Below are 24131 nucleotides of genomic sequence, written 5' to 3'. Positions count from 1 at the left end.
ACATTCAGCAGACAACTGAATAACAGTCCAACACAACAGTCTGTGTGCAGACACACACTGACCTTTCATATAGTCAAACACAGCTGGTTGAGTCATTTCTCTGTGAGTCTAAAGTGAATCTAGTATTTGAAAGTCCACTTCCTGTATTTGTTGTTGAAGACTTCTTCAGCTTCTTCTCAAGGACATCAGCTGCTTGTTTGGCAGCAGAGGCAGTTAAGAAGCTTCCTGAAAAACACTGAACAGTGAGTTCACTGTGGCATATGACAGATTCAGCTTTCTGTGTGCAAATGTGTCTGTGTCGACCTTTCAAATGCTGTTGAATCCAAAACATCAGCGGCTCCTCGGCTGCTCACTTCATGCACTTCTGTCTGTGTGACAGTCCAATGACATCACAGCTGTTTCCAGCCCCAGTGTCTCAGGACTGGACACCTTTAAACATGTCGAGGATCAAACAGCGTCCAGCTAAACACACATGAAACTATCAGAGCTGACAATCATTCCAATAACATCTAATGGTTCATGTATGTAGACACAGGACTACAAGGAAATGGCTCTCAGCATCTGGCTGTGGGAACACATGAGTCCCTGTTTGTGTTCAGATTGTGTGCATGTTTTAGACGTGTGTCACATGTAGAAACACAACAATCCCACAATGACACACAGATGTGTTTGACACAGCTGTGCAGCTGTAAGTTGTTTCTAATGATTCATTGAAGCTCTTCTAACATTCTGGAGACGATCAGTACATGAATCTGTTCAACACGACAACAATTTGACTTCAGTGTGAACGTTTGCATTAAATAACCTTCTTCATCCAGCTGACAGCATCTTCATCCTATGATGTGAACAGTTCCTCCTGTTGATGACAAACCTCTGACAGGATCTGCTTGAGGAGCTTTTTCATGTGCAGCTCTCTGAGCTCAGGGCTGAGCTGCTGTTTCATCTTTAAGAGCTGCTGCCTCCTCGCCGGACTTGTTCTCCTCTTCTTCTCCTAATGACACCATTTCTGCTTCATATTAAATTCAATAAAGATGCTGACATGTATCTGTAGCAGCAACATCATTGAATCTAGAACAACTGGAGCCAAACCAGTGGCTCTGCTGGGATCACTGGTGAGCCAACACTTCCTTGTTGATGCAGATTTCAGGGCTTCCTTTTGCTCCTCCGTTATAACTGTTCTCTCTTCTCAACACATGATGACACAAAGGAATGAGCAGTGACAAAGATGATGCTGAAGAGAAGCACACACTTCACACATATAACAGACCAGTGCAGTTACACACACCTCTGCTCGACATCAGGCCTCAAACAAAGACACAAAACACTAACTTGACTCTAAACAGAAGAAACGAGCAGCTGTTTCTGTTCTGTGCTTATTTATATTTGACACACATGCTTCTCTTTGTGCAAACACACATCGCACTATAAGGGTAACCTCGCACACAATGATTGGACAGCACAGTGATGATGCTGGGAGATCCTATACGCAGCAACACAGAAACACTGAGAACTTTAAACAATGATGGAAAGTGTTATAAATGACTTGTTGGCCTCTGATCTGTCACAAACAGCTGAAACGTGTCTCTCATGAGTCACATGAAGGTTTTTGACAGAAAGGACAAAAAGTAGCTGCAGTCAGTTTGTGTCATTTTTATATTTATTCATCTGGGAGAAAAATCTGAGGGACATTAAAATGTGTTTTCAACAGAGACAAGAACATGAATATAACAGAACAGGTAAATGAACATGTTTCAAGTAAACAGCTGGACTGATCAGGTCCAAACACAGAGTGATAAACTTGTCAAACAGCTGTCATATCTTTATATAGAAGCTCTTTATAAATGCTGCTCACTGCAGTCTGTTTACTAATAATGTCAAAGTGTTAGAAACACAGAAACATCAGAATGGTCTTTGTTCACAGAAACCTGTCTGGGATCCTTTGTTGTTCTTTTGATGCAGAGTTACATTATAAATATAAAGAGTTATTTCAGAGTCTCATCAGTTTTCCTGCATGTCTTTATTTAACACATCAGCAGGGCTGAAGCTCTCATGTTAAACACACACTGATCTATGGACACGTTCATGTGTTTCTAACAGAACCAGGCTGTTATCAGCCTGCACTAACATTATGTCACACACACTGAATGTAACAGTGACAGTTTACATCATCACACAATCAGCTGTGATTGTTTCACTGTCATCAAACGAGTCAACAGGAAGTAGAATCAATAGAAACCAATCATTTACTGACAGCATGTCTGATGGAAATAAGTGCAGATTATGTATGAAGTCTAACTGCACACAGTAACTGTGTTACAATAAGGACTTAACAGCGCCCTCTGCTGGAGTGTTTCAGTACTGCGTTAACTAGAATACACCACCTCCTCCTCACACCACCTGCTACAGCTCTACTCTTCTATGACTACAGTCATCCACAGCACTGATGTGAGGTCACATGGTTCATATGTAAGGAGCACAGCTGACCTCAGGTCAGTTTAATGACTGTGAGCAGCAGCTGTGTTATTGTCACTGTGACAGGGAGACACTCTCAGACACAGCGCTCATGTCAGCTTGTTCTCATGCAGGAGGATCAGGAGCTCCATGTTTGTCTTTCTGTTTGAATCATGATGTGTTTGTGCCATCAGAGTCTGTCATGAGTACTCAGGGTTTCACAGCAGCTCTTCTGGATGCTGACGAGGACTCCAACCTCATGTTTCACCTCTCTGAGCTTCTGATGTCTGTGAACACTCGTGTTTCTTCTCTGGGCTCATCTGGACAAAAACACCTTTCTGTGTTTGGCTGCAGCCTCATTCTGACTGACAGGAAGTGTGTTATCCATGAGCTGCACTTCTGTGAGGAAGTTTCCTGCTGTGTTTCCTGTCTGTGGACAAACACGAGTGTTCCAGCTGAGGACTTGGTTCCTTCCACCTGTCCATACAGGACATCACGCTGTCTGCAGCTCTGTAAATGCAGCTCCAGGTCCTTCCACGTGCTGCTCTGTATTTGTGCAGTTTGTAGTGTGTCCTGGGAAACGTAGCACACATGGTGTTCTTCTGCTGTTTCCTCCTTTCACTGAGTGTGAAACACTGACGCTGTGCTGTTGTTCACAGAGGGGAGCTGATTCTAGCTGCAGCTGGACTCTGTCATCTAACTGAATGTGTTGGTGCTGATCACGGGGCTCTGAGGGGGGAGCAGCAGGAGGACTCTGGATGCTGACGTCAGTGTATCTGTGGAAGCTCCCACAGCGTGTCTGTCATTCAATATTGTGCTGTATATTGTATCTATGCAAAGATGAACAGACTGTGTGTTCACTGGTCTCTGTGCTGCAGCTCTGATGTCATCATCACTCCCTCCTCCACCCTCAGCAGTCCCAGCATGCTGCTGTGGTGCACCCCACCCTCACTCTACACCTCTCTGTGTTATTCCACCTTAATCAATGACTTCCTGTTAGCATGAAGTGCTTCTGTAGGACTGATGTCATTTTCATGGTTGGATCATTTAAATGAAGCTGGACTCAGATGCAGTAAATAAGCTGATTGATCATTAATGAATAAAGCTGGTCAAACACATCACGTGGACACATGTGATTGTGTGTTGTAGTATTGATCCCAATGCTGGTATCAGTCCTGGATCAATAACACTGGATGGATGCGTTCAGCATGGAGCCCTGAGCTGTGTTACAGACAAACATGGAAACTGACAGGTCTGTGTCATTCACAGTCTGTAACACTTCTAAACAACAGAGGCTGACCCAAGTGCCTCAGAGCCAGGCACGCTCACATCACAGCTCTCTAAATAAGCCAGTTTCAAAATAAGAGCTGAAAGCTGTGTTTGCTTGTGTTAGCTTATTATTGTGGAGACTAACATTCAGTGATCATGTGTTCAGACTCATAATGATTACTCTCAGAAATCCTGATCTTTGTATTTACTGTGTGTTGGATCAATAACTGAGATTCATGGTATCACACAGCTGTGCTGCTGCTGATGTCAGCACATCTGGAACAATACGAGGTATCTGCTACCAGACTGAGCAGGACGTGAGACCTGTGGACTGTTTAAAGCTGTCCCTCCACAGCTCACTCAGACCTGATCCACACCTCAGTGATATTCTCTGACTTCCTCAGTAGAGACAGAAACCATTCAGATCTGGGACCATCAGCTGACTGATGATGTCACACAGACTGTGTTTTTCAGGAACAGTGATTCTGATGTGAGCCTGCTAGCTGACAGCAGACCTGATGAAAGCACATGTTCACATCTGTGAGGACAGACTGGACTCTTTGACTGCACCTTGGTTCTCCTCAGAGGTCTGTACAGGAGCATGTCCACCCCCACTGAAGATCTCAGTCACTGTGAAACATAGAAAGCTGCTTGTGTGGCCTCTGCCTCACATGTAGATACAGCTACAGGTTTCTCTGTCAGTCAGACTGAAACAGTGTCCTGATGCTGCATCATTCAGCTCTGTGCCCCAGTCAGCATCACTGGGAGCTACCAGTGTTTCTGCCCTTTTCCTGTAACACTACACTCAGCACAGGCTCAGCTGGTATCCAGTGTTGGACTTTGGCTTCAGCTGCTGTGATAGATCCTCTAACATAGATCAGCTCTGCTACATGTTGTTAGATAAGTGCAGCTGCTGTCATGTCCTGATGTTTCTCTGGCTCAGCAGCTTCTCCATCAGAGGTTCACATGGAGCTGATCCAGTATCTCCAGTAACTGTGTTCTGTGCCTCACTGGTTCATCCTTCTGTCTGTGTGACGTCAGTCAGATGTTGAAGTTAAACTCTGTAATCTTCACTGTGTCACAGAGTTCAGTGAGTCCCGTTATTCACAGTATCAATCAGATCATCAGAGAACAGCTGATCAGCAATCAGTGGTGCCAACAGCGCCTCCTGTGGTGAGAGGATGCAATAATGCAATGTAGCATTTTTCCACTCAACACTTGCAGTCATGGAAACTGTCTGTTGGATCTGTGTGACGTTGCTTTCTTGGTTAGAGTTCCTCACAAATGTCCAGATGATTCTTCTAATGAGGCGTCGACCATGTTTGCAGCTCTTTGGAAGAAAACGTCGCCCTTTGCCATCCTTACTTTTCTTTGACTTCTTCAAATGCAGCTGAACTCCAGCTGGTATTTTCTTGGACTTTGCAGCTGTTTCTGGTCATCAGTTCATTCCTGCAAACCTCTGAAGCTGAACAACAATGATGCTGCATTGCTGGCTGATCCCAAAAGGTTGATTCTGTTCATCTGGACGTTTTCAGAAACGTTTGCTCACTGATCAGGTGACTTCTTCAGTCTCAGCTGACTGCAGCTTTACAAGCTTACAAACAGCACATTTGCACAATGACTGAAAGCAGCAGCACCTGATATATATGATACTAATATAATACATATACATATATAATCCATACTAATGATGAAGGAACTGAGCTCACAGTCCATTGTTCATTCAGTGAACTACTCAGTTTATTTTGGGCCTCAGAAATGCTCACTCTGTTTGTACATCACTGTCAGCAATAGACTCATTCTGCTGTGTGGACAGGAACACATGTGACATCACTTCCTGTTTGTTTGTGACTGAAGAAGTTTACAAGGAATCATTTAGAAGAGTTTCAAACATCAACTGATTGAATCCATGAATCTGAAAACGTGTTTGTGAGTGAAAGAGACAGACATGTACAGACTGAACTATCTGTTCAACAGTCAGAGTGTTTCTGTAACAGGAGACACTCTTTACACTCCACTCAGCACAGGGACACTGAGGCACCAGGAGACCAGAACATAAACCCAGGATAAAGAGTTTGAGTGAATGTGGTGTTGAAGGTGTGGAGGTGGATCAGAGTGTCAGAGGAGACTCTGTAGAAGGACAGAGTGCCAGCAGGACAGTCCACATACACTGCTGCTCTGTTAGAGACGGATGTGTGTCTGCTATTGTGCCAGACACAATCAGGACCATCATCAGAGCAGCTCAGACTCCAGGACTGATCATTGTATCCAAACACACAGTCATAACTGCGTCCTTTCCTTCTGATGCTTCTGTAACTCACTGATATATAAACGCTTCCTCTCCACTCGACCTCCCAGTAACAGCGACCAGTCAGACCATCTCTACACAGCAGCTGACAAACATCAAATCTGTCTGGATGATCAGGATATGACTGAACCTCCTCCACATGTGTCACCTTCCTGTTGTTGTCAGACAGTTGGAGCTTTGTGTTCACTGTGTTTGTGTCGATTGTGAGTTGACAGGAATCTGATGGAGAGAACAAACACAATCCAGCTGCAGTTATTGATCCATCATCTGTTCATTGATTGACACTTTGATGATGACTCCTGACATGATGAAGATGGTTGAATGTGTGCTGCTTTGTTTTCATGAATCCCATTAAAAACACACTTACACTTCCTCAGACCTGGTCTCAACCATCGGACTCCAGCAGGCTCCACCCTGAAAGGAGGAGGGGGGTCAGAGCAGCACAGTCAGCATGCACACATGGACATTACATGGCTCTCACACACACACTGTTACACACTGAGCTCAAAGCTCGGCTCCACTGTTTTATTCAAAGAAATCTACATTTATTTATCAGCACATTTAAAAACAGCTTGAGCCAAAGTGCTGCACAGAGTAGAGAGAAAATAGGAAACATACACAGTAATGACTATAAAGACTGGTCAGGATTGAAAGCTACAGAGTACAAATGTGTTTCCAACCGGCTTTTAAAAATGTCCAGTGTTGGTGACGACCTGATGTGAAGGGCGACTGTTCCAGAGTTTGGCTGCAGCCATCGATAAAGCTCACCTCTGTTTTTACGTCTAGTTCTGGTCAGAAGCTGCTTATCTGCAGACCTGAGGGCTCCACTTGGATTCTTTTGTTAAAGAGAGATAAGATGGAGCCAATCCATTCACAGATTTAAAGACAACCAGATCTGGAAGTGGATTCTACCACGTACTGGTAACCAGTGGAAAAAGCTGGTGATGGGTCGTCTAGCACAGACCCACCGCTGGAACCAGACAATTGATGAGGGAGAGAACTGTGACAGCGCCGTTCCTTCACTTGACCTCAGTCGCTCTCGTCTGCTCCCTCGTAACACTGCTCTTTATTGAGCTTACATGAATATGCACAAGTTCATTATGACGTCTTACACAGGTATGAACAAAGAGTACCAGTCTGTGCATAGTGTGTGTGTGTGTGTGTGTGTCTGTGTGTGTCTGTGTGTGTGTGTGCGTGTGTGTGTGTGTGTGTGTGTGTGTGTGTGTGTGTGTGTGTGTGTGTGTGTGTGTGTGTGTTCCAGATGTGACCCTGTGACCCCAAAGCTGGTGCTAAGAGTCCAGCGGTCCCCCTAACAAAGGGCTCTTATACTTAACCAGACACAGAGCAGGTGTCCTCCTACACCAGGGGTCTCAAACTCGCGGCCCGCGGGCCAATTGCGGCCCGCAGGACGATAGTTTTTGGCCCCACCTTAATATGAAAATGTAATGTTAGTTTGATAATGTATGACACTTTACAGTGTTGTGGGCGGAGCTGAATTAACCCACCAATCAGGGTGGGATATGGATCTCAGGGGACACCAGCCGGGCTTGATGCAAGCAGGGAAACATTTCTCAATGAGTCAAAGTTCCAGCAGCGTTGCCCTGGAGTGTTTCTTTCTTTCCTGTGCCTGGCTGGCTTCCTCCTTTCTATTGGGCAAACGCCGACATTCGCCCCAGCGCGCTGCGTTCACAACACTTCAAAAAAAGTTGTTTTTTAAGTTGCTGCCCAGCGGGACATTATACGTATATAGATTTATACACACGTCAGTGGGATTTAAAGTTATTTTTCCACAGAGAGAGATCTCATATTAACTCTCACAGTGATGCGTAGGCGGCGGGATAAAAGAAAAGTCATGAACTCAATGCAGCCCAATTTAGTCTGCAGTCACATAGCGACACCTGTTCATCGGCAACAACAGTCCCCGGTAACCCGGACTAATTATAGGGTCGCACCGTAATTTGTGGCTCCATGTTTTTATTTGCATCACTGCGTTTGCATTGCAGCAAACATGAACATTACATATATTTCAATATAATGTAAAAGCAGTCAAAACAACTAACATCAGAAACAGCTGATGTTATTTGTTATATGTCACGGTGTCATTTCCGCTTCTTTCTCCTGTAACAACAGCCCGGCGCCGTGAGCAGTCGCCTTTTTTGCGCTCGCTATCCCTGCACTTTCTACCATCTGCAAACGCCACGGTGTTCGTGTCGTCATGAAAGACATGAACATCGAGCGTAAAAACAAAGGAGACTGCTACCGGCTTTTTATCTGCCGATCGCCGTGCTACGGTTGCAAGAAAAAGAAGCAGAAATGACGTTCTCTACGCGTTGAGACGTTCCCCGTCCGTCGGCTAAACGCTTGATTGAACCTTCAATGCGACAGTGACACCAAGTAGAATTATAAATGTCACATAGCCCCAAACATGTCTTTTTCAAAGCCTGCGGTGAAGAGAAAGGTTGGTGATGAGCACCGACAATTTCAGGAAAAGTGGGAAATGCAATATTTCTTTGTTGAGCACAGGGGCACCCCGACCTGTCTTATTTGCACAGAGAAAGTTGCGCTGCACAAGGAATACAATTTGAAACGTCATTACACAACTAGACATGCTGAGCTGGATGCAAAATACCAGGGAGACGAGAGAGCGAACCGGGTTGCCAGTCTTAAAACAGATCTACTGAGGCAGCAAGATTTCTCCAAGAAAGCAACCAAAGAGAATAATGCAGCAGTCGGAGCCACGTGGTTAGTGAGATGATTGCTAAAGCAGGGAAGCCATTCACAGAAGGTGCATTTGTCTAAAAGTGCATATTGCAGGCTGCAAATATAGTCTGTCCGGGAAAGAAAGGTCAGTTTAGCAACATCAGCCTTTCTGCCAACACCGCAGCAGATCGCATTTCTGACCTGTCAAGTGACATTTATGACCAACTGTGTGAGAAAGCCAAATGTTTCAGTGTATACTCAGTCGCTCTTGATGAGACCACAGACATCACCGACACTGCCCAGCTCCCAATGTATGTCCGTGGTGTTGATGACAGTTTTGAAGTGATGGAGGAGCTGCTCACAGTAATTCCAATGCATGGCCAGACCACCGCTCAGCAGATATTTACAAGCTGTGTGATGCCATTGAGAATGTTGGTTTGCCATGGAAGAGGTTTGTTGGAATAACAACAGATGGAGCGCCATCAATGACAGGGAGGAAACATGGACTGGTGGCACAAAACAAACTGGAAGAGGAAGGCGTGGAGGAGGCCATTGCTCTGCACTGCATCATCCATCAGCAGGTCCTTTGCAGCAAATGCCTGAAGTTTGACAATGTGATGTCTATTGTTGTGAAATGCATCAACCAAATCAGATCCAGGGGCTTAAAGCACCGAAGGTTCTGTGCTTTTTTAGAGGAAATGGAGTCAGAATATGGGGATGTGCTCGACTTCACTGAGGTACGTTGGCTCAGCAGGGGAAATGTATTAAAGAGACTTTTTGAGTTGAGAGCAGAAGTGAAGCCTTCATGGAGAAGGATGGAGTTAGTGTTCCTGTGCTAACTGATCCCAAATGGCTCATGGACTCAGCTTTTCTTGTTGATATGACACATGAGCTTAATGTACTGAACAAGACGTTACAAGGCCAGGGGCAACTTGTCAGTGCTGCCTATGACAACGTGAGAGCATTCTCCACAAAACTGGCGCTCTGGAAAGCTCAGCTCTCTCAGACAAACCTTTGCCATTTCCCAGCATGCAAGGCACTCGTGGATGCAGGCACACCATTCAGTGCTGACGAGTATGTTGATGTCATTTTGAGGCTACAGGAGGAATTTGATCACAGATTTGCTGACTTCAAGACACACAGAGCCACCTTTCACATTTTTGCGGACCCCTTCTCCTTTGATGTGCAAGATGCCCCTTCTGTGCTTCAAATGGAGCTCATTGAGCTGCAGTGCAACTCTGAACTCAAAGCAAAGTTCAGGGAGGTGAGTGGAAAAGCAGACAAGCTTGGACAATTTTTGAGAGAATTGAGCCCTAGTTTCCCTCGGCTTTCCCGAATGTTCAAGCGGACCATGTGCCTTTTTGGTAGCACATACTTGTGCCAAAAGCTCTTCTCCACTTTGAACTTCAATAAGTCCAAGTACAGGTCCAGACTTACGGATGATCATCTTCAAGACATACTGAGGGTCGCAACTGCTTCCTCCCTCAGGCCAAATCTGGCTCGGCTATGCGAGAGGAAACGCTGCCAGGTCTGTAGCAGCAAGGAGCAGGCAAGAGAAGCCATGTTCAGAAGAACAGTTCATTTTCTACAGTGTTCCATTCATGTTCAGAAGAAGGTTATAGAACTGTTAATACAGACATTTCAATCTAAATACAGCAGATATAGAAGACTGAAAGATACACACAAGTTCACTGACTAAAAATATCTTATTATTATTTTATTTATGTATTACAGATTGATTTATTTTCTTATTAATTCTTAATTTGTTTATTTATTTTTCATATTTTGTGTTAAAAAATAAAAATAAAGAGATTTGAGAAGATTGGAATTTTTTAACCATGCCTTTCTTGTGGAAAACCTAATGCGGCCCAGCCTCACCCAGACTCTGCCTGCAGCGGCCCCCAGCTAAATTGAGTTTGAGACCCCTGTCCTACACCATAAATCAGTAAGAGAGGGTACGACCTCTCTCATGGCCCCAAGTGGTGTGTGCATGCCAGAGCACTCTGGAAGGCACACAGAGTCTTTACAGACTACTCAGGATCAAACCTCTATCATCATCCAATCGATTATAAAACTAAGCATGTATGAGTAAATATTTTTAAGCATATCCCATATGGAAAAGACTAAAAACTTATATGATGAAAGTCATACTCACGAAAGTGGCCACTTTCTCATTACTTTCATATATTGTTTTAGTAAGTATCGAAAACATACAAGTTTCATTATATAATTTTTCAAGGGATCTTATATCTGTTTTCACTCTTGTATGCTTTTCATACAAGTTTCACACAAGACAGATACAAACTTTATAAGATTTATATATCTTTTCCATATGGGAAATGACAATCAACAATATAAAGCTTACAGCTGGTTTTAATAACAACATTTATTTGTTTCTCAAATGAGAAAGAGCTATCGAGAAACACTCCTAAATCTTGAGTTCTTAACTTTTCCAGTGGGCCAAATTCAACATTATCTGCTAATGCTAAATAGGCTGCCGTTATTAACTAATGCTAATTGGATGTGAATTAGCATTATGCACTAATGCTAACACTTACTTTTTAACAATGTGAGTAGCTAATGCTAACACTATTTCCCTTAACTTTATAACAATGTGAACGGCTAATGCTAACACTCTTTTCCCTAGCAATACAACATCTGAGCTGCTAATGCTGAGTAGGTCGCCATTAGCACCTACGTCTAATTAAAGGCAAATACGCATTAGAACCTAATGCTCATATCGTTTTCCTTTGCTTTATAACAATGTGAGCAGCTACTGCTAAATAGCATTAGCTAATAACAGCAGTCTAATTTAATGTAATTTAGCCTCATTTGCATTATAACGATGTGAGGAGTTAATGCTAAGTATGCTGCCATTAGCAGCTAATTCTAATTAGGGGTGAATAATTATTACCAGCTAATGCTAATATCGTTTTCTCTTTCCTTTTAACAATGTGAGCAGCTAGTGCTGGGTAGGCTGGTGCTAGCAGCTAATACTAAAGCTAAAGCTAATTTGATGTGAATTAGCATTACATTAGTGAGGAGTTAATGCTAAGTAGACTTCCATTACAGGTAATGCTAATTTTAGGTATTTAGGAATTGGCAGCTAATGCTAATACCATATTTTCTTGCATTATAACAATGTGACCAGCTAATGCTAAGTAGGTTGCCGTTATTAGCTAATACTAATTTGAGGTGAATTAGCATTATCCGCTTATGCTAACAATGTTTTTTCTTACTTTTTAACAATATGAGTAGCTAATCTGAACATTTTTTTTTATTTAATTTTAACTTTTCCCCTGCGATGTGAAGAGGTAATGCTAAATAGCACGCCATTAGTGGCTAATTCTAATTTTAGATGAAAAAGCATTAAAAGCTAATGCTAATACCATATTTTCTTGATTTATATCAATATCAGTAGCTAATGCTAGGTATGTAGCCATCATTAGCTAATGCTAATTTAGGTGAATTAGCATCATCCGCTTATGCTAACAATGTGTTTTTTTACTTTTTAACAATACGCCATTAGTGGCCAATTCTAATGTTAGATGAGAAAGCATTAACAGCTAATGCTCATACTGTTTGCTTTGTAAGAATGACAGCAGCTAATGATACGAAGTCCACCATTGTTAACTAATGTTAATTTGATGTGAATTAGCATTATCCGATAATGGTAACTCTTTTCCCCTGCATTACAACGACGTCAGGAGTTAATGCTAAGTAGGCTGCCATTAGGGGCTAACTCTAATTAGGGGTGAACAATTATTAGCAGCTAATGCTAATACCGTTTTCTCTTTCCTTATAACAACTTGAGCAGCTAATGCTAATTTGATGCGAATTAGCATTATATTAGTGAGCAGTTAATGCTAAGTAGGCTGCCATTATTAACTAATACTACGTTGACGTGAATTAGCATTATGCGCTACTGCTAATACTGTTTTCTCTTACTTATTAAAAATGATAGTAGCTAATACTAATACTCTTTTCCGTTGGGTAACAACAAAGTGAGGAATTAATGCTAAGTTGGCTGCTTTTAGCGGCTTATTCTAATTAGGGGTGAATAATTATTAGCAGCAAATGCTAATACCGTTTTCTCTTTCCTTATAACAATATGAGCAGTTAATGCTAATTTGATGTAAATTAGCATTATATTAGTGAGGAGTTAATGCTAAGTAGGCTGCCATTAGCAGCTAAAGGTAATTTGAGGTGAATAAGCACTAGTAGCTAATGCCAATACCCTTTTCTCTTGTGTTATAATGATGTGAAACGTTAATATTGTTCTCAAACAACAGAATGAGAATGAAATATTGATTCTAACAGGGCCCATAAACAGCATTAGCTTAGCAGCATTAGCTTATCAGAGTTTCCATCATGGTCACATAAATCCTTAGCAGAGCAAAGTGGCCTACTTAGCAATAGCTGCTCAAGTTGTAGAAAGCAAGGGAAAACAGTAATAGCATTAGCTGCTAAATGTGCACTTGAGAACAAATTTATTGTTAATTCAGCCGTGAATGTAGAGTTTGTCATTATTTAAGCTTCCATTTCCAAATGTTAGCTGCTCCTGTCTGCCTCTTTGTCACAAACACAGACTGAAATGATTCACAGCCTTGTTTCATCCTTCTGTCACTGTGGACATACAGCATGGGAAACATACACATGGCTGACACTTTATTAGGTACACTGGTATCTATCTCAGGTACACCTGTGACCTAAATGTTCCTGCAACCAGACTCCTTGGAGACCCCTACATAAATATCCATGAACTATCCAGCTAGACTAGTGTGTCTGTCCCTGAAAATATTCCTGCATGTGTGATTGTTCATGTCTCATCTGCAGGAAACAAACAGGAAGTGAGTGAAGGACACAGGAAATGTTTCCAGCTCTTCCTCCTCTATCAGACATTCTCTCCATACCTGAGAGTGTCCAGTCTCCAGCCTGGATCCTTCAGTCCAGCCGACAGCAGCTTCATTCCTGAGGGGCCTGGATGATTGTAGCTCAGGTCCAGCTGTCTCAGATGGGAGGGGTTGGAGCTCAGAGCTGAGGCCAGAGAAGTACAGCCTTCCTCTGTGATCAGACAGCCTGACAGACTGCAGACACACAAAACAACAATCAATCTGTCAACAATCGTTTTCTCTTTGTCACAATAACATCTATCCATCCATACATCCATTCAATGTAACTTTATTTATAAGTGACAATACCCAACAGACAACAACAGTCATCTGAAGCTGTTTAACAGTGTAAGGTAACCGCCTCCACTGTGAGCAGCACTTGGTGATGGTGGGAAGAAGAACTCCCTTTGACACAAAGATCCTCCCAGTGAAAACAGGCTCCAGGAGGAGCATCTACCATGACTGGTTGCAGGTGCATATTCCTAACACGATAGCTGCACTTTAGAGCTCTAAAACTGGAACTGACACATAAAAATACTGAGAACACAGACTAGCAGCCACTGCATGGCCTCGAGTACGTATGTGGTGCGTTCAAAGAGCATCAGCATAGACATGGTGGGTTCAACAATATAGGACATAACAATTTCTATGGCGAAAATACTATCAATGAATGAGCCATAACATTTTAGCCATGTAAACATGTTATCAGTGGGCTTTCCAACAACTTGCATTGATCATTAAAGGATAAAATACGTGAGTCGAGGTCACTACGAGCCATGCGAGGGTCAAACATGGCAGAGAACCTTCCAGCAGCATCTTGGTTTATAATCCGCCTTTGGATCATCAGTTTAGGAGATGAAGGATCCAAGTAAAATAACAAGTTAAAAAATATGCAGCTATGGTCACTCACATGGACATCCTCCACACATACATCATGTATATTTAAACCCAGGGAGAAAACAAGATCCAGTGTGTGACCCTTTGTATGTGTGGGGCCAGAAACATGCTGCCTAAAGTTAAAAGACTCAGTGACAGTGATGAGCTCAGCAGCAGTGTTACAGGATGCTTCATCAATATGACGGCTCAAATCTCCCAACCTTCTCCAATGAAATGATGGATGTCAGAAGGTCGTTAAATTCAGTTAGAAAGACCCCATCAGGTAGAATAAAATACAATAACTGGTTTTTAGAGAACTGACCATCATCTGTGACTCAAATGCAGAAAAGGAGTCCGAGGTCATCAGACTGCATGTGAATCTGTCCTGGTAAACAACAGCGAGTCCTCCACCACGTCCTAAAAGACGCGGAGTTCAGATGACGGAGCAGCCAGCCGGGCAGATTTCATTCAAGTGGACATAATCAATGTTCCCTCTAAGCTGCGCACGGGCGCAATCCGCTGACACGCTCTCTGCACACAGAGTATCTGCATTGCGCACAAAAAGATATCTAACAGGCTGTGAGGCTCCTGAACTCTCTGCCCCCCTCTCACGGACAATAACCATATCCAACTTCTTAATAGCAATGAACTGGTCTGCATTGGTGCATCATATCTTTATTCTCTTCCCCCTCCTGCCCCCCCCTCCTTCTTAAATAGATAACTATCATATCTGATATCATATCTCACAGTACAATAATATTGAATGGGTTGCATTGTTGTACTTTGTCATGTTTCTCTGGTCTTTGTCTGATTTTCTACGAACATTACTTGTCATGTTCTCATGTTGTTGCTAAGGATTGTCTTATTGCATTGGAGTCACACTGGGTTAAATATGTACACTTGGGTTTTAAGGGGTATTTATTATTTTCTTCTCTTTTTTTGGGTTGTATGGAAGCCCCAAACGCAATTTCATTGTTCTTGACAATGACAATAAATAAATAAATACCAAATACTAACCTGAATTGAAATTAAAATAAATACGTTAACAATTCTGCTTTGCAGTGTTAGTCAGTGACTGGCTGCTCCAGTATTTAGAACGATGCTGCCTTATCCCATAGTCCAGCCAATGATTCACATTCGTATATACGCAGCTAATCAACGTCGCTGACGGGCTATGACAGCGTCCTCATGTGCCGACACCGGTGTTTTGGTTGATGTAGAGTGAAGCCACGTTAATGACAACGTGATCCAGTGATCCAAGGGACCGCTCAGGGAGTTTGTGTGTTCGCTCAGACACATGAAACATTAGAGGGAACATTGGACATAATTCTTATTTTGCTGCCACGTCTCAGTCAGACACATGAAATCTAGAGACTCTTTAATAAAGAGATCGCTTAGAATAAATGATTTGTTTGTTATGGAGCGAACGTTAAGCGGGGCCAACCGAGTTGATGACGGTCGATCTGCAAAATCAACAGCTGACTGCAGCGGCACTTGAAATAAAGACAATGCAGACCTGTGGACCTGCTGGGCAGGGCAACGACTCCAGAGCTGGGGGAAGCAATGATCGATGAGCAGACATAGCTGTTATCAATAAAAACAGTGAACGTTTGACGGACACACCGTGAGAAAAACTGCTTCTGAGCCACAGAGCCCAGGTCCCAGTCACCGGCGTAACATATTAACTAAATGTCAGGAGAGGAAGTGGACGCAGGCACCAGGATTCTCCCCACAGCCAAGAAGCTAGCCTCTGGTAGCTTCTCAGTTTCACCTGGACGTCGGCCCTCGTTCCCCTTTTCCATCTCTTGAGGGTGAAAGTCCTGCGGGTTGTGAAGAGTAGCACACCAGGGGAGGAAGAGTTTTTCTGTTCAGCTGTTACAGTAGCTCTCCACTGAATCTTTGATGTTAAACCCTTTAAGACCTACCATAGAACCAAGTCTGCCAGAGCTTATCTTTAGATTTTTACATGCTGTAGTGCAGACCTTCCCAAACTGTGGTGCCCGCCCCCTAGGGGGGGCGCAGAGCCATGGCAGGGGGGGCGCGGTATGAAAAGGGAGGGGAACAAAACGCTTGAACACTGCTAGCACGGCGCCCACAGAAACGCAAAGCAGGAGATGAAGCATCGCTGAATATGTTTCCAAACCAACTTCATTCTAAGCCAAAGACTAGAAAATATGGTGAAGCAAATCTGCCCTTTGGCTTCACCTGCACAGGTGCTGAGGTAGGTCCCTGCGTCGGGAGCAGCGCTGGGCTCTTCCAATCATGGACAAACAGGATCCCACATTCTTAATTTTTAGTTCACAAACACTTGTTGTAGTGACTAACTACTCCTGACATGTTGGAGATGTTTGCTCTTTATAGAGTAAAGTTACAGCGGGATACAAATAACATCAGGCTGATCCTGCCACGATTTGTTCCCTCGATTCAAATCACAGACAAACAGGATCCCACATTCTTAATTTTTAGTTCACAAACACTTGTTGTAGTGACTAACTACTCCTGACATTTTGGAGATGTTTGCTCTTTATAGAGTAAAGTTACAGCGGGATACAAATAACATCAGGCTGATCCTGCCACGATTTGTTCCCTCGATTCAAATCACAGACAAACAGGATCCCACAGCTGTTTATGTTTTTGAACCCATTTTGCACAGAGAGGCATTTTTTGAAAATGTATTGACAGCAATGTTGATTAGTATTACAGAAGAAGAAAAAACAACTACCCGTGACGCCTTTGTAAATGGAGGGACAGTAACTGCGTGTGAAACCTGCAGATACTCAGAGTAACAGTATTTTGTCTCTGTCTGCCATTCTGCAATTCATCTCACATAAACAATAACGTGACGTGAAAAAAGGCGCAACCTTTGACGTTGCCAGATGAACTCTGTATTCCTCGTCCGCAAAAAAGGAGTTTTAAAAAAATCTCAGTTTTTGGTGATTTGAAACACTGTTTGGATGAAACAGCTGCGTTTTCAAAAATACCAGTGTAGGTGCGGACGTAGCGTAAAAGATTTAGTAGTTTATTTTCTTACTACCTGTAATTTATTGCAGATTACTTGTATTTGCTTAATTGTTTACTAAATGTTTGAGGTGTGAAATAAACCGCAGTGGAGCAAAATATGGGCGTGTGTGGTTGGAGGATGTGTTAGTGCGTGTGCGTGCTGTTCACGCGCCGGGGGGGAGGCGAACGTTTTTCGTGTAAAACAAAGGGGGGCCCAGCAAAAAAAGTTTGGGAACCACTGCTGTAGTGCCATTTTGGGGAGCAGTTCAAGTTGCTATACATCAATACAACCGTTATAGCCCAAATTTGAATAATATGTATGCATTCAGTCCATAGTAACTACATATACATATATACATATACAGCAAAAAGTGCAATAAACTAGAACAAATTGAAAATTGTTTTGTTTTGTATTTTTACATATATTTGTAGTTGGAGAAATTTAAGAGGTTTATCCCTCAAAACGGAAGAACTAAAAAATTTGCACAAAATAGTTTCCAACCACAGGAAATGTAATTTGAGTGTATCCATAGTTGTATTTTTGAGATACACCAAATTGTATATACTGCATGAAAAACTAAAATAAATACTACCATGTGAATTTGCAAGAAAAACTTCAGTGCATCAAAATAAACTATTTCCAACTGTGTAATTTGAGTTCTAAGCCTCCCAGAAACTATACTGAAAGGGTAAACTCAAACATGACTTTTAAAAACACCAGTGTAGGCTTCAAGGTAAAAACAAACAAACAAACAAACAACTAGAATTTTCGCAAAAACGACGTCACTTCAGGTTTCGGGCAGGTAATGGCGGACATACGATAGTTTGGGCTGACATCTATTCCAACGTAGGAAGTGCTATGAACATCTGATCGGATTGGCAAAGCGTGTTTCTGGAATATTACTTTTTTGTTGCTGCAAGTGCTTTTCATGCAACTTTTGCAAAGCTATGTGTGGAAGGAAACGGTGACCTAGGATAAGCTGGATACATAAGATGTAAGTACAACTCCGGTTTCACATGCAAAAATAAAAATTATTGCACTAGCTTGTGTGGTTGCCGATCTACAGGCATTTAAAAATAGTTACGCAAAACTGAGCGTTCCCACTCTGACCGGCCTTAAAGGGTTAACAGTATCTCCCAATCATAATTTAAAGCAGCAGAAATTAAGTCAGAACTCAAAAGAGCAAAAATGACATTACAAAAAATGATTGACGACAGTGAAAAACTACATTGTTGCCTCCAGCAAGCTGCAGCGGCGGCAAAGCCAAACACAGGCGCCATCTTGTTTGACAGAAGAACGTAGCACACAGCAGCTACAAGCATAGAGTGCACCACTATTGTTCAAATGGAAGAAATAGAAAACACTCAATAAATCCTTCCACAGCTGAAACTAATGTAGACAATGTCAGGGGAGGAAGTCAAACTGAACTTATGACACCAAGCACGATAACTACCAAAATAATGCAGGAAAAGTAAACTAAGAAACCCTAAAGCAACTAAACAGAGCAGCTAGCAATAAACAAGAAGTGTAAACTATAAAAACATAGAAGCTAAATGCTAACATGGCTAACACTATCATCACTGTATGTAGCCCGACTCTTCTCACAGCAACATACAACTGTCATGGCTAGACATCTCACTGATTGGCTCATGTTAGCTTGTGAAAATATAACGTCCCAGCAGTACTAGCTGTTTTATATACTGTTTAAAATAAGCGAAATGTGCTTATAATGTGTAAATAAAGGCTCAAGCAGCTAGCACTGTTAGCATCAGCACCAAGCCCTGTTACATTTGTACACTGTTAGAGCAATGGCTCCAATCTACAGCCTTTAAAATAATGATTAAAATGCTGTGATTGCAGCCATTCCCCAACTCTCTGTGAATGGTTCTCATGGCTATTGATCAGTGGGCTTTGATCAGTGGGCTTTGATCAGTGGGCTTTGATCAATGGTCATGAGAATTTGCATAATTATGATTAAGGAACTGACCTCCCAGCCCATTGTTCCTTCAGTGGGCTGGTTTCAGTCATTATGCAAATGTACTGTTTATAAGATTGAAACCTGCAGTCAGCCGAGATTGAAGAAGTCACCTGGATGATGATGAAACATTTCTCCCACAAAACGCTACGTCCAGATGAACAGAATCAACTTTTGGAGATTTACTTACCTGGATGATTATTGGTTATTGGTAACTTTATTGTCCCTAATGGGAAATTGATTTGCAGTATGTCCGTACAAACAAACAAACAAACAGGCAACCAACACATCACATACACACTCCAAAATAATATAATATAATATAAGCCTGAGAAAACAACCTAGATTTTTCATCAAAAAAGTACAATGTGCAATGGCAACAACACATATGGTTCAGTGTTATTAACTATGATAATAGCAGTAGGTACAAAAGACAATCTATGTCTCTTTGTCTTCACTGCAGGCACTTTATAACGACGACCTGATGGAAGCAGTTGAAAATCATTAAAGAGAGGATGATCTGAACACAACATGACAGAGGTCGCCTTCCTCAGCACCTGCCTGTTATAAAAGTCCACAAGCTGGACCTGAGACCTCCCTGAAATCTTACCAGCCACTTTAACCAGGTTGTTAAGTCTGGTCTTATTATTCAGAGACATATTACCGTACCAAGCAATGATACAGAAAGTTAAAACAGATTCAATAAAACTTTTATAAAATAGAGTCATCATTTCAGATGAAACATTGAAACCTCTCAACCTCCTTAAAAAGTCTTTGTTGAACCTTTTTCACTGTAGCAGCAAGATGTGACTCAAAGCACAGAGCTTTATCAAGAACAACCCCCAAATACTTATAACTGTCCACCAGTTCAATGGCTGCACATTTACCACTGTTAGCGCAGGATGAGGGGATGTCTCCCTGAAGTCAATAACCATGTCCTTGGTTTTCAAGGTGCTGATCATTAAGAAGGACTGATCACACCACGAAACAAACTCATCCACAACAGGCCCATGGGAATCCTCTTCACCATGAAGGAGGCTTACAATGACTGTGTCATCTGCGTATTTAATGAAATGCCTGTTGGCCTGTGTACTGCGACAGTCATTAGTGTACAAAATATACAGTAGAGGAGAGAGACAACAACCTTGCGGTGAGCCAGTGGAAGAGTTCAGCTGTTTGGAAAAACAGCCGTTCACTCTCACACACTGAGATCTGTCAGTTAAAAAGTTTAAAACCCAACCAACGAGATTAAGATCAAGTGTAAACTGGTTAAGAAGTTTATCAGCTAAAAGATGTGGCTGGATAGTATTAAAAGCTGAAGAAAAATCAATAAATAAGAGCTGAGCATGAGCTTTGGCGCCATCAAGATGGCGATAAAGGAAGTTCAACAGCGTGACCACTGCATCATCAACACGTCTACGAGGCCTGTATGCAAATTGTAGAGGGTCTATAAGCTTCTCTACTTGCTAACTGAGAGTCTGAACTAAAACCAGGAAGACTTATCTTATTACAGTCACTGTAACAGTGACCAGTCATGTGTTTCATGCCTGCCCAGGCCACCCTTAAGTTATTGCTACCCATCTCCGCCTCTACCTTATCCTTGTATTTTACTTTGGCTTTTTTAATTTCTGATCTGATCTCCTTCCTAATTTCTCTAACTTTCAAGATATTCCCTTCAATAAAAGCTTTTTTCCTTTCATGAATCAGCCTCATAAGACCTTTTGAAGACCATGGTTTGTTATTAGGAAAAAAATGGAGATGGTGTCAGTCGCATTCTTAGGATTCGCTTTAGGGTGGATGTAAACAACGGTGACGTTGATCTGTGGGAATTCCCTCGGCAGATAAAACGGCCTCAAAGACACAGAGAGGAGCTCAATGTCAGGCAGACACACTTGTCTACGAACGGTCACATTTTTACACCATTTCTGATTTATATACAAACACACTCCTCCTTGAGATTTCTGGGTAGCTCCGGGGTCTCGATCCAAACGTATGGGAAACCCGAAGCCATTTAGTTCCAGAGAACAATCAGGGTCAGAGTCCTTGAGCCAAGTCTCTGTGAATGCCATTAGACATGTATCCCTGTAGCCACGCAAGTGTGCGACATTCAAATGCAGTTCATCCAATTTACTCCTCAGAGACTGCACATTAGCCAGGATTATTGATGGTAAAGGAATGACTCCAAACAACCGTCAGGATTGCCAATAAAACCATGCGAAATAAAAAACCCATCTTCGTTAAAAGAAGTTCCACAAAGCACAAGCCGATGCTATAGAATTTCCTCAGGCAAAAAAATATATATATAAAGGAATAAAAGAATGAAATAAAATAAGTTAAAACACTGACACTGACAGAGAGCGACAACCTGCTGGTCGCCACAAGAGCAGCGCCCCTCTTTCTAGTCTAGTCTAGACTGAGAATGCATCAAGACCACTCACTCACCCTTCCCTCCTGCCTCTCAGCTGCTGAAACTCACAGTTTATTACCACGGAAGAGTCACTCCTTCATCTGAGATGAAGCCTGATAGTCTGACTGATGCAATATAACATTCAGTCTACACTTTGTTTTTGTGCAAAGATGATAAAGAGGAAATACTAATAACATAAACAAAAATAAATGTCCAATTTAGAAATCTTATTCTTTTTTGCTCTATAAAATAGTTGTTTTTATTTTTCAGTCACTCATCGTAGCAGTAGGATTTACATGAAAATAAAAACAAATTAAGTTTGAGAGAAAAAGTACATTTTTGGCACTCTCTGGGCAACTGACTCAGAGACTCAAATGATTAAAAAAAAACCCGATTCATTTTGGTGAGTGACTCATTTAAACTCGATTCGGTAAAAAGAATCAAATTTACCATCACTAATACAAATCCCTTTGGAGAAAACAGCTTTAAAACATGTATTGTTAAATTCCAGATGTTTCTTTGCAAGGAAAACTCAGACACTGAAACAATACCACCAGTAACCTCCTACATATGGAAACGTGGTGTCATTAAAGACATAATTTCATTAATACCCAATATCCAGCAAAATATGTAATTTGAACATTTTGTTCCTAACGAAATCAAATGTATATATTGTAGAAGATTAGCCAAATTTATGTAAAATGGCCAGTACATGAATTAAAAAAATAAATAAATAAACAAAATCGTATGACTGTGACAAATTTTACACAGTAATTCAGTCTAATAATCCACTCAAATATAAATATAAGTTTAGCTAAAAGCTCTATAGATAAGTCAATCAATAATATAATTCACATTTTAAATGATCATATGTGTTAACGTTTGAATCCTGACCTGAGAGTTTCCACTGCACACTGTGAACTCTTTAGTCCACCAGACAGAAGCTTCACTCCTGAATCCTGCAGGTCAGAGTTACTCAGGTCCAGCTCTCTCAGACTGGAGGACTGGGAGCTGAGGACTGAGCACAGAGCTTCACAGCTTCTCTCTGACAGGTTACAGCCACCCAGTCTGAAAAACAAAAGATAATCTATAATACTTATGTAAAGTTTGTTATTATATTACATGCCATCTTTTTATTTTTGATGAAACCTTAACATACTAAGATACAACATCATATGGATGAACTTGAATAAAATGTTTTTTTTAATTATATCTTTATTTGGATTGGACAAGAAAAAACCATCTGCATAGCAGTATATGAATAACATGGGAACAAAGTCCTTCCAGGTTTTAGATTAAGTCCAGGAGAGCAAATGATAAACAAAGTGATCAGCGGGTGCATATTAACCTCCACTAGCTATTACTAGGACAGTTGCTCGCATGCTCTCCCAAAGGAGATATATAGAACACATTACATGGAACTATAAACACAAACTGGGAGGGGTGCCCATGCTGCAATCATTGTGAAGAAATAAGTAAATAAACAAGCAATAGTAATAGAAGTAAATGTAAAAAACAAACAAACAAAAAACAACCAAGTAATAGTGAGATCAAGTGAAGTCAGCCCTCGTGGGGGTGATGAATTGGATCCAATTGTTCCAACTTTGGTAGATTTTGGCTTTTTGATTTCTTAACAGATATGTAAGTTTTTCCATCCTAAATATCTCTAAAATGATCCCAAACCAGTCGTCTAGGGTAGGCTGGGCTGGGCTTAACCATCTTCTAGTAATTGTTTTTTTACTTGCCACCAAGAGTAATTGCACCAACTTAATCTCACTCCTACATTCCAGAAAGGGGACCAAACCCATGTATAAAACCTTAAAATCTAAAGGTATTTGAACGTTAAAGACTGCACTTAAGGAGACCTGAACGTTTTTTAACTTGGGACAGTCCCAAAAGACATGAAAATGGTTAGCAACAGTCGAGCCGCATTGTCTCCAGCATTGCATATAAGCCCCTTTGTACCTCTCCTGATATGGAGTCTTGAAGTACCTAATAATATTCTTCCAGCCATGTTCCTTCCAGCTCATAGAACTGGACGTGGACCACTGGCAGTACAAAACATTTTCCCACTTCCCCACAGAAATAGCAATCCCTGATTCCCTTTCCCATTTATCCTTAGTGTATAAAGTATTATCCTTGCTGGCACTAGAGAGGGCTTTGTATAGTTTAGAAATAGATTTAGTAGGGGTCATGGTTGTGGCATTTTTCAGGATGAGGAAAAAATGCGACTCAGCATCATTGAAGTCGGA

The 24131-nt window shown here is 41.7% G+C and overlaps 2 protein-coding genes across 2 annotated transcripts in view; both read right to left on the bottom strand.

Annotated features, from left to right (window-relative positions):
* Positions 1–24131, bottom strand: part of LOC112432846 (protein NLRC3) — a 154899-nt gene that overhangs the window by 84817 nt on the left and 45951 nt on the right. The gene's annotated exons all lie outside the window — the stretch shown is intronic.
* Positions 5739–24131, bottom strand: part of LOC143416072 (protein NLRC3-like) — a 35756-nt gene continuing 17363 nt past the window's right edge. The window contains exons 4-7 of the mRNA XM_076881445.1: positions 22774–22947; positions 13642–13815; positions 6396–6442; positions 5739–5752 (exon numbers count right to left, since the gene is read on the bottom strand). Coding sequence (XP_076737560.1) covers positions 5739–5752; positions 6396–6442; positions 13642–13815; positions 22774–22947 — 409 coding nt within the window. The remainder of the gene's footprint in view (positions 5753–6395; positions 6443–13641; positions 13816–22773; positions 22948–24131) is intronic.

Source organism: Maylandia zebra, unplaced genomic scaffold (assembly GCF_041146795.1).
Source record: "Maylandia zebra isolate NMK-2024a unplaced genomic scaffold, Mzebra_GT3a scaffold11, whole genome shotgun sequence".
Lineage (NCBI taxonomy): Eukaryota > Metazoa > Chordata > Actinopteri > Cichliformes > Cichlidae > Maylandia > Maylandia zebra.
The sequence above is the reverse complement of the archived record's forward strand: the minus strand, read 5'-3'. Positions and strand labels throughout refer to the sequence as shown.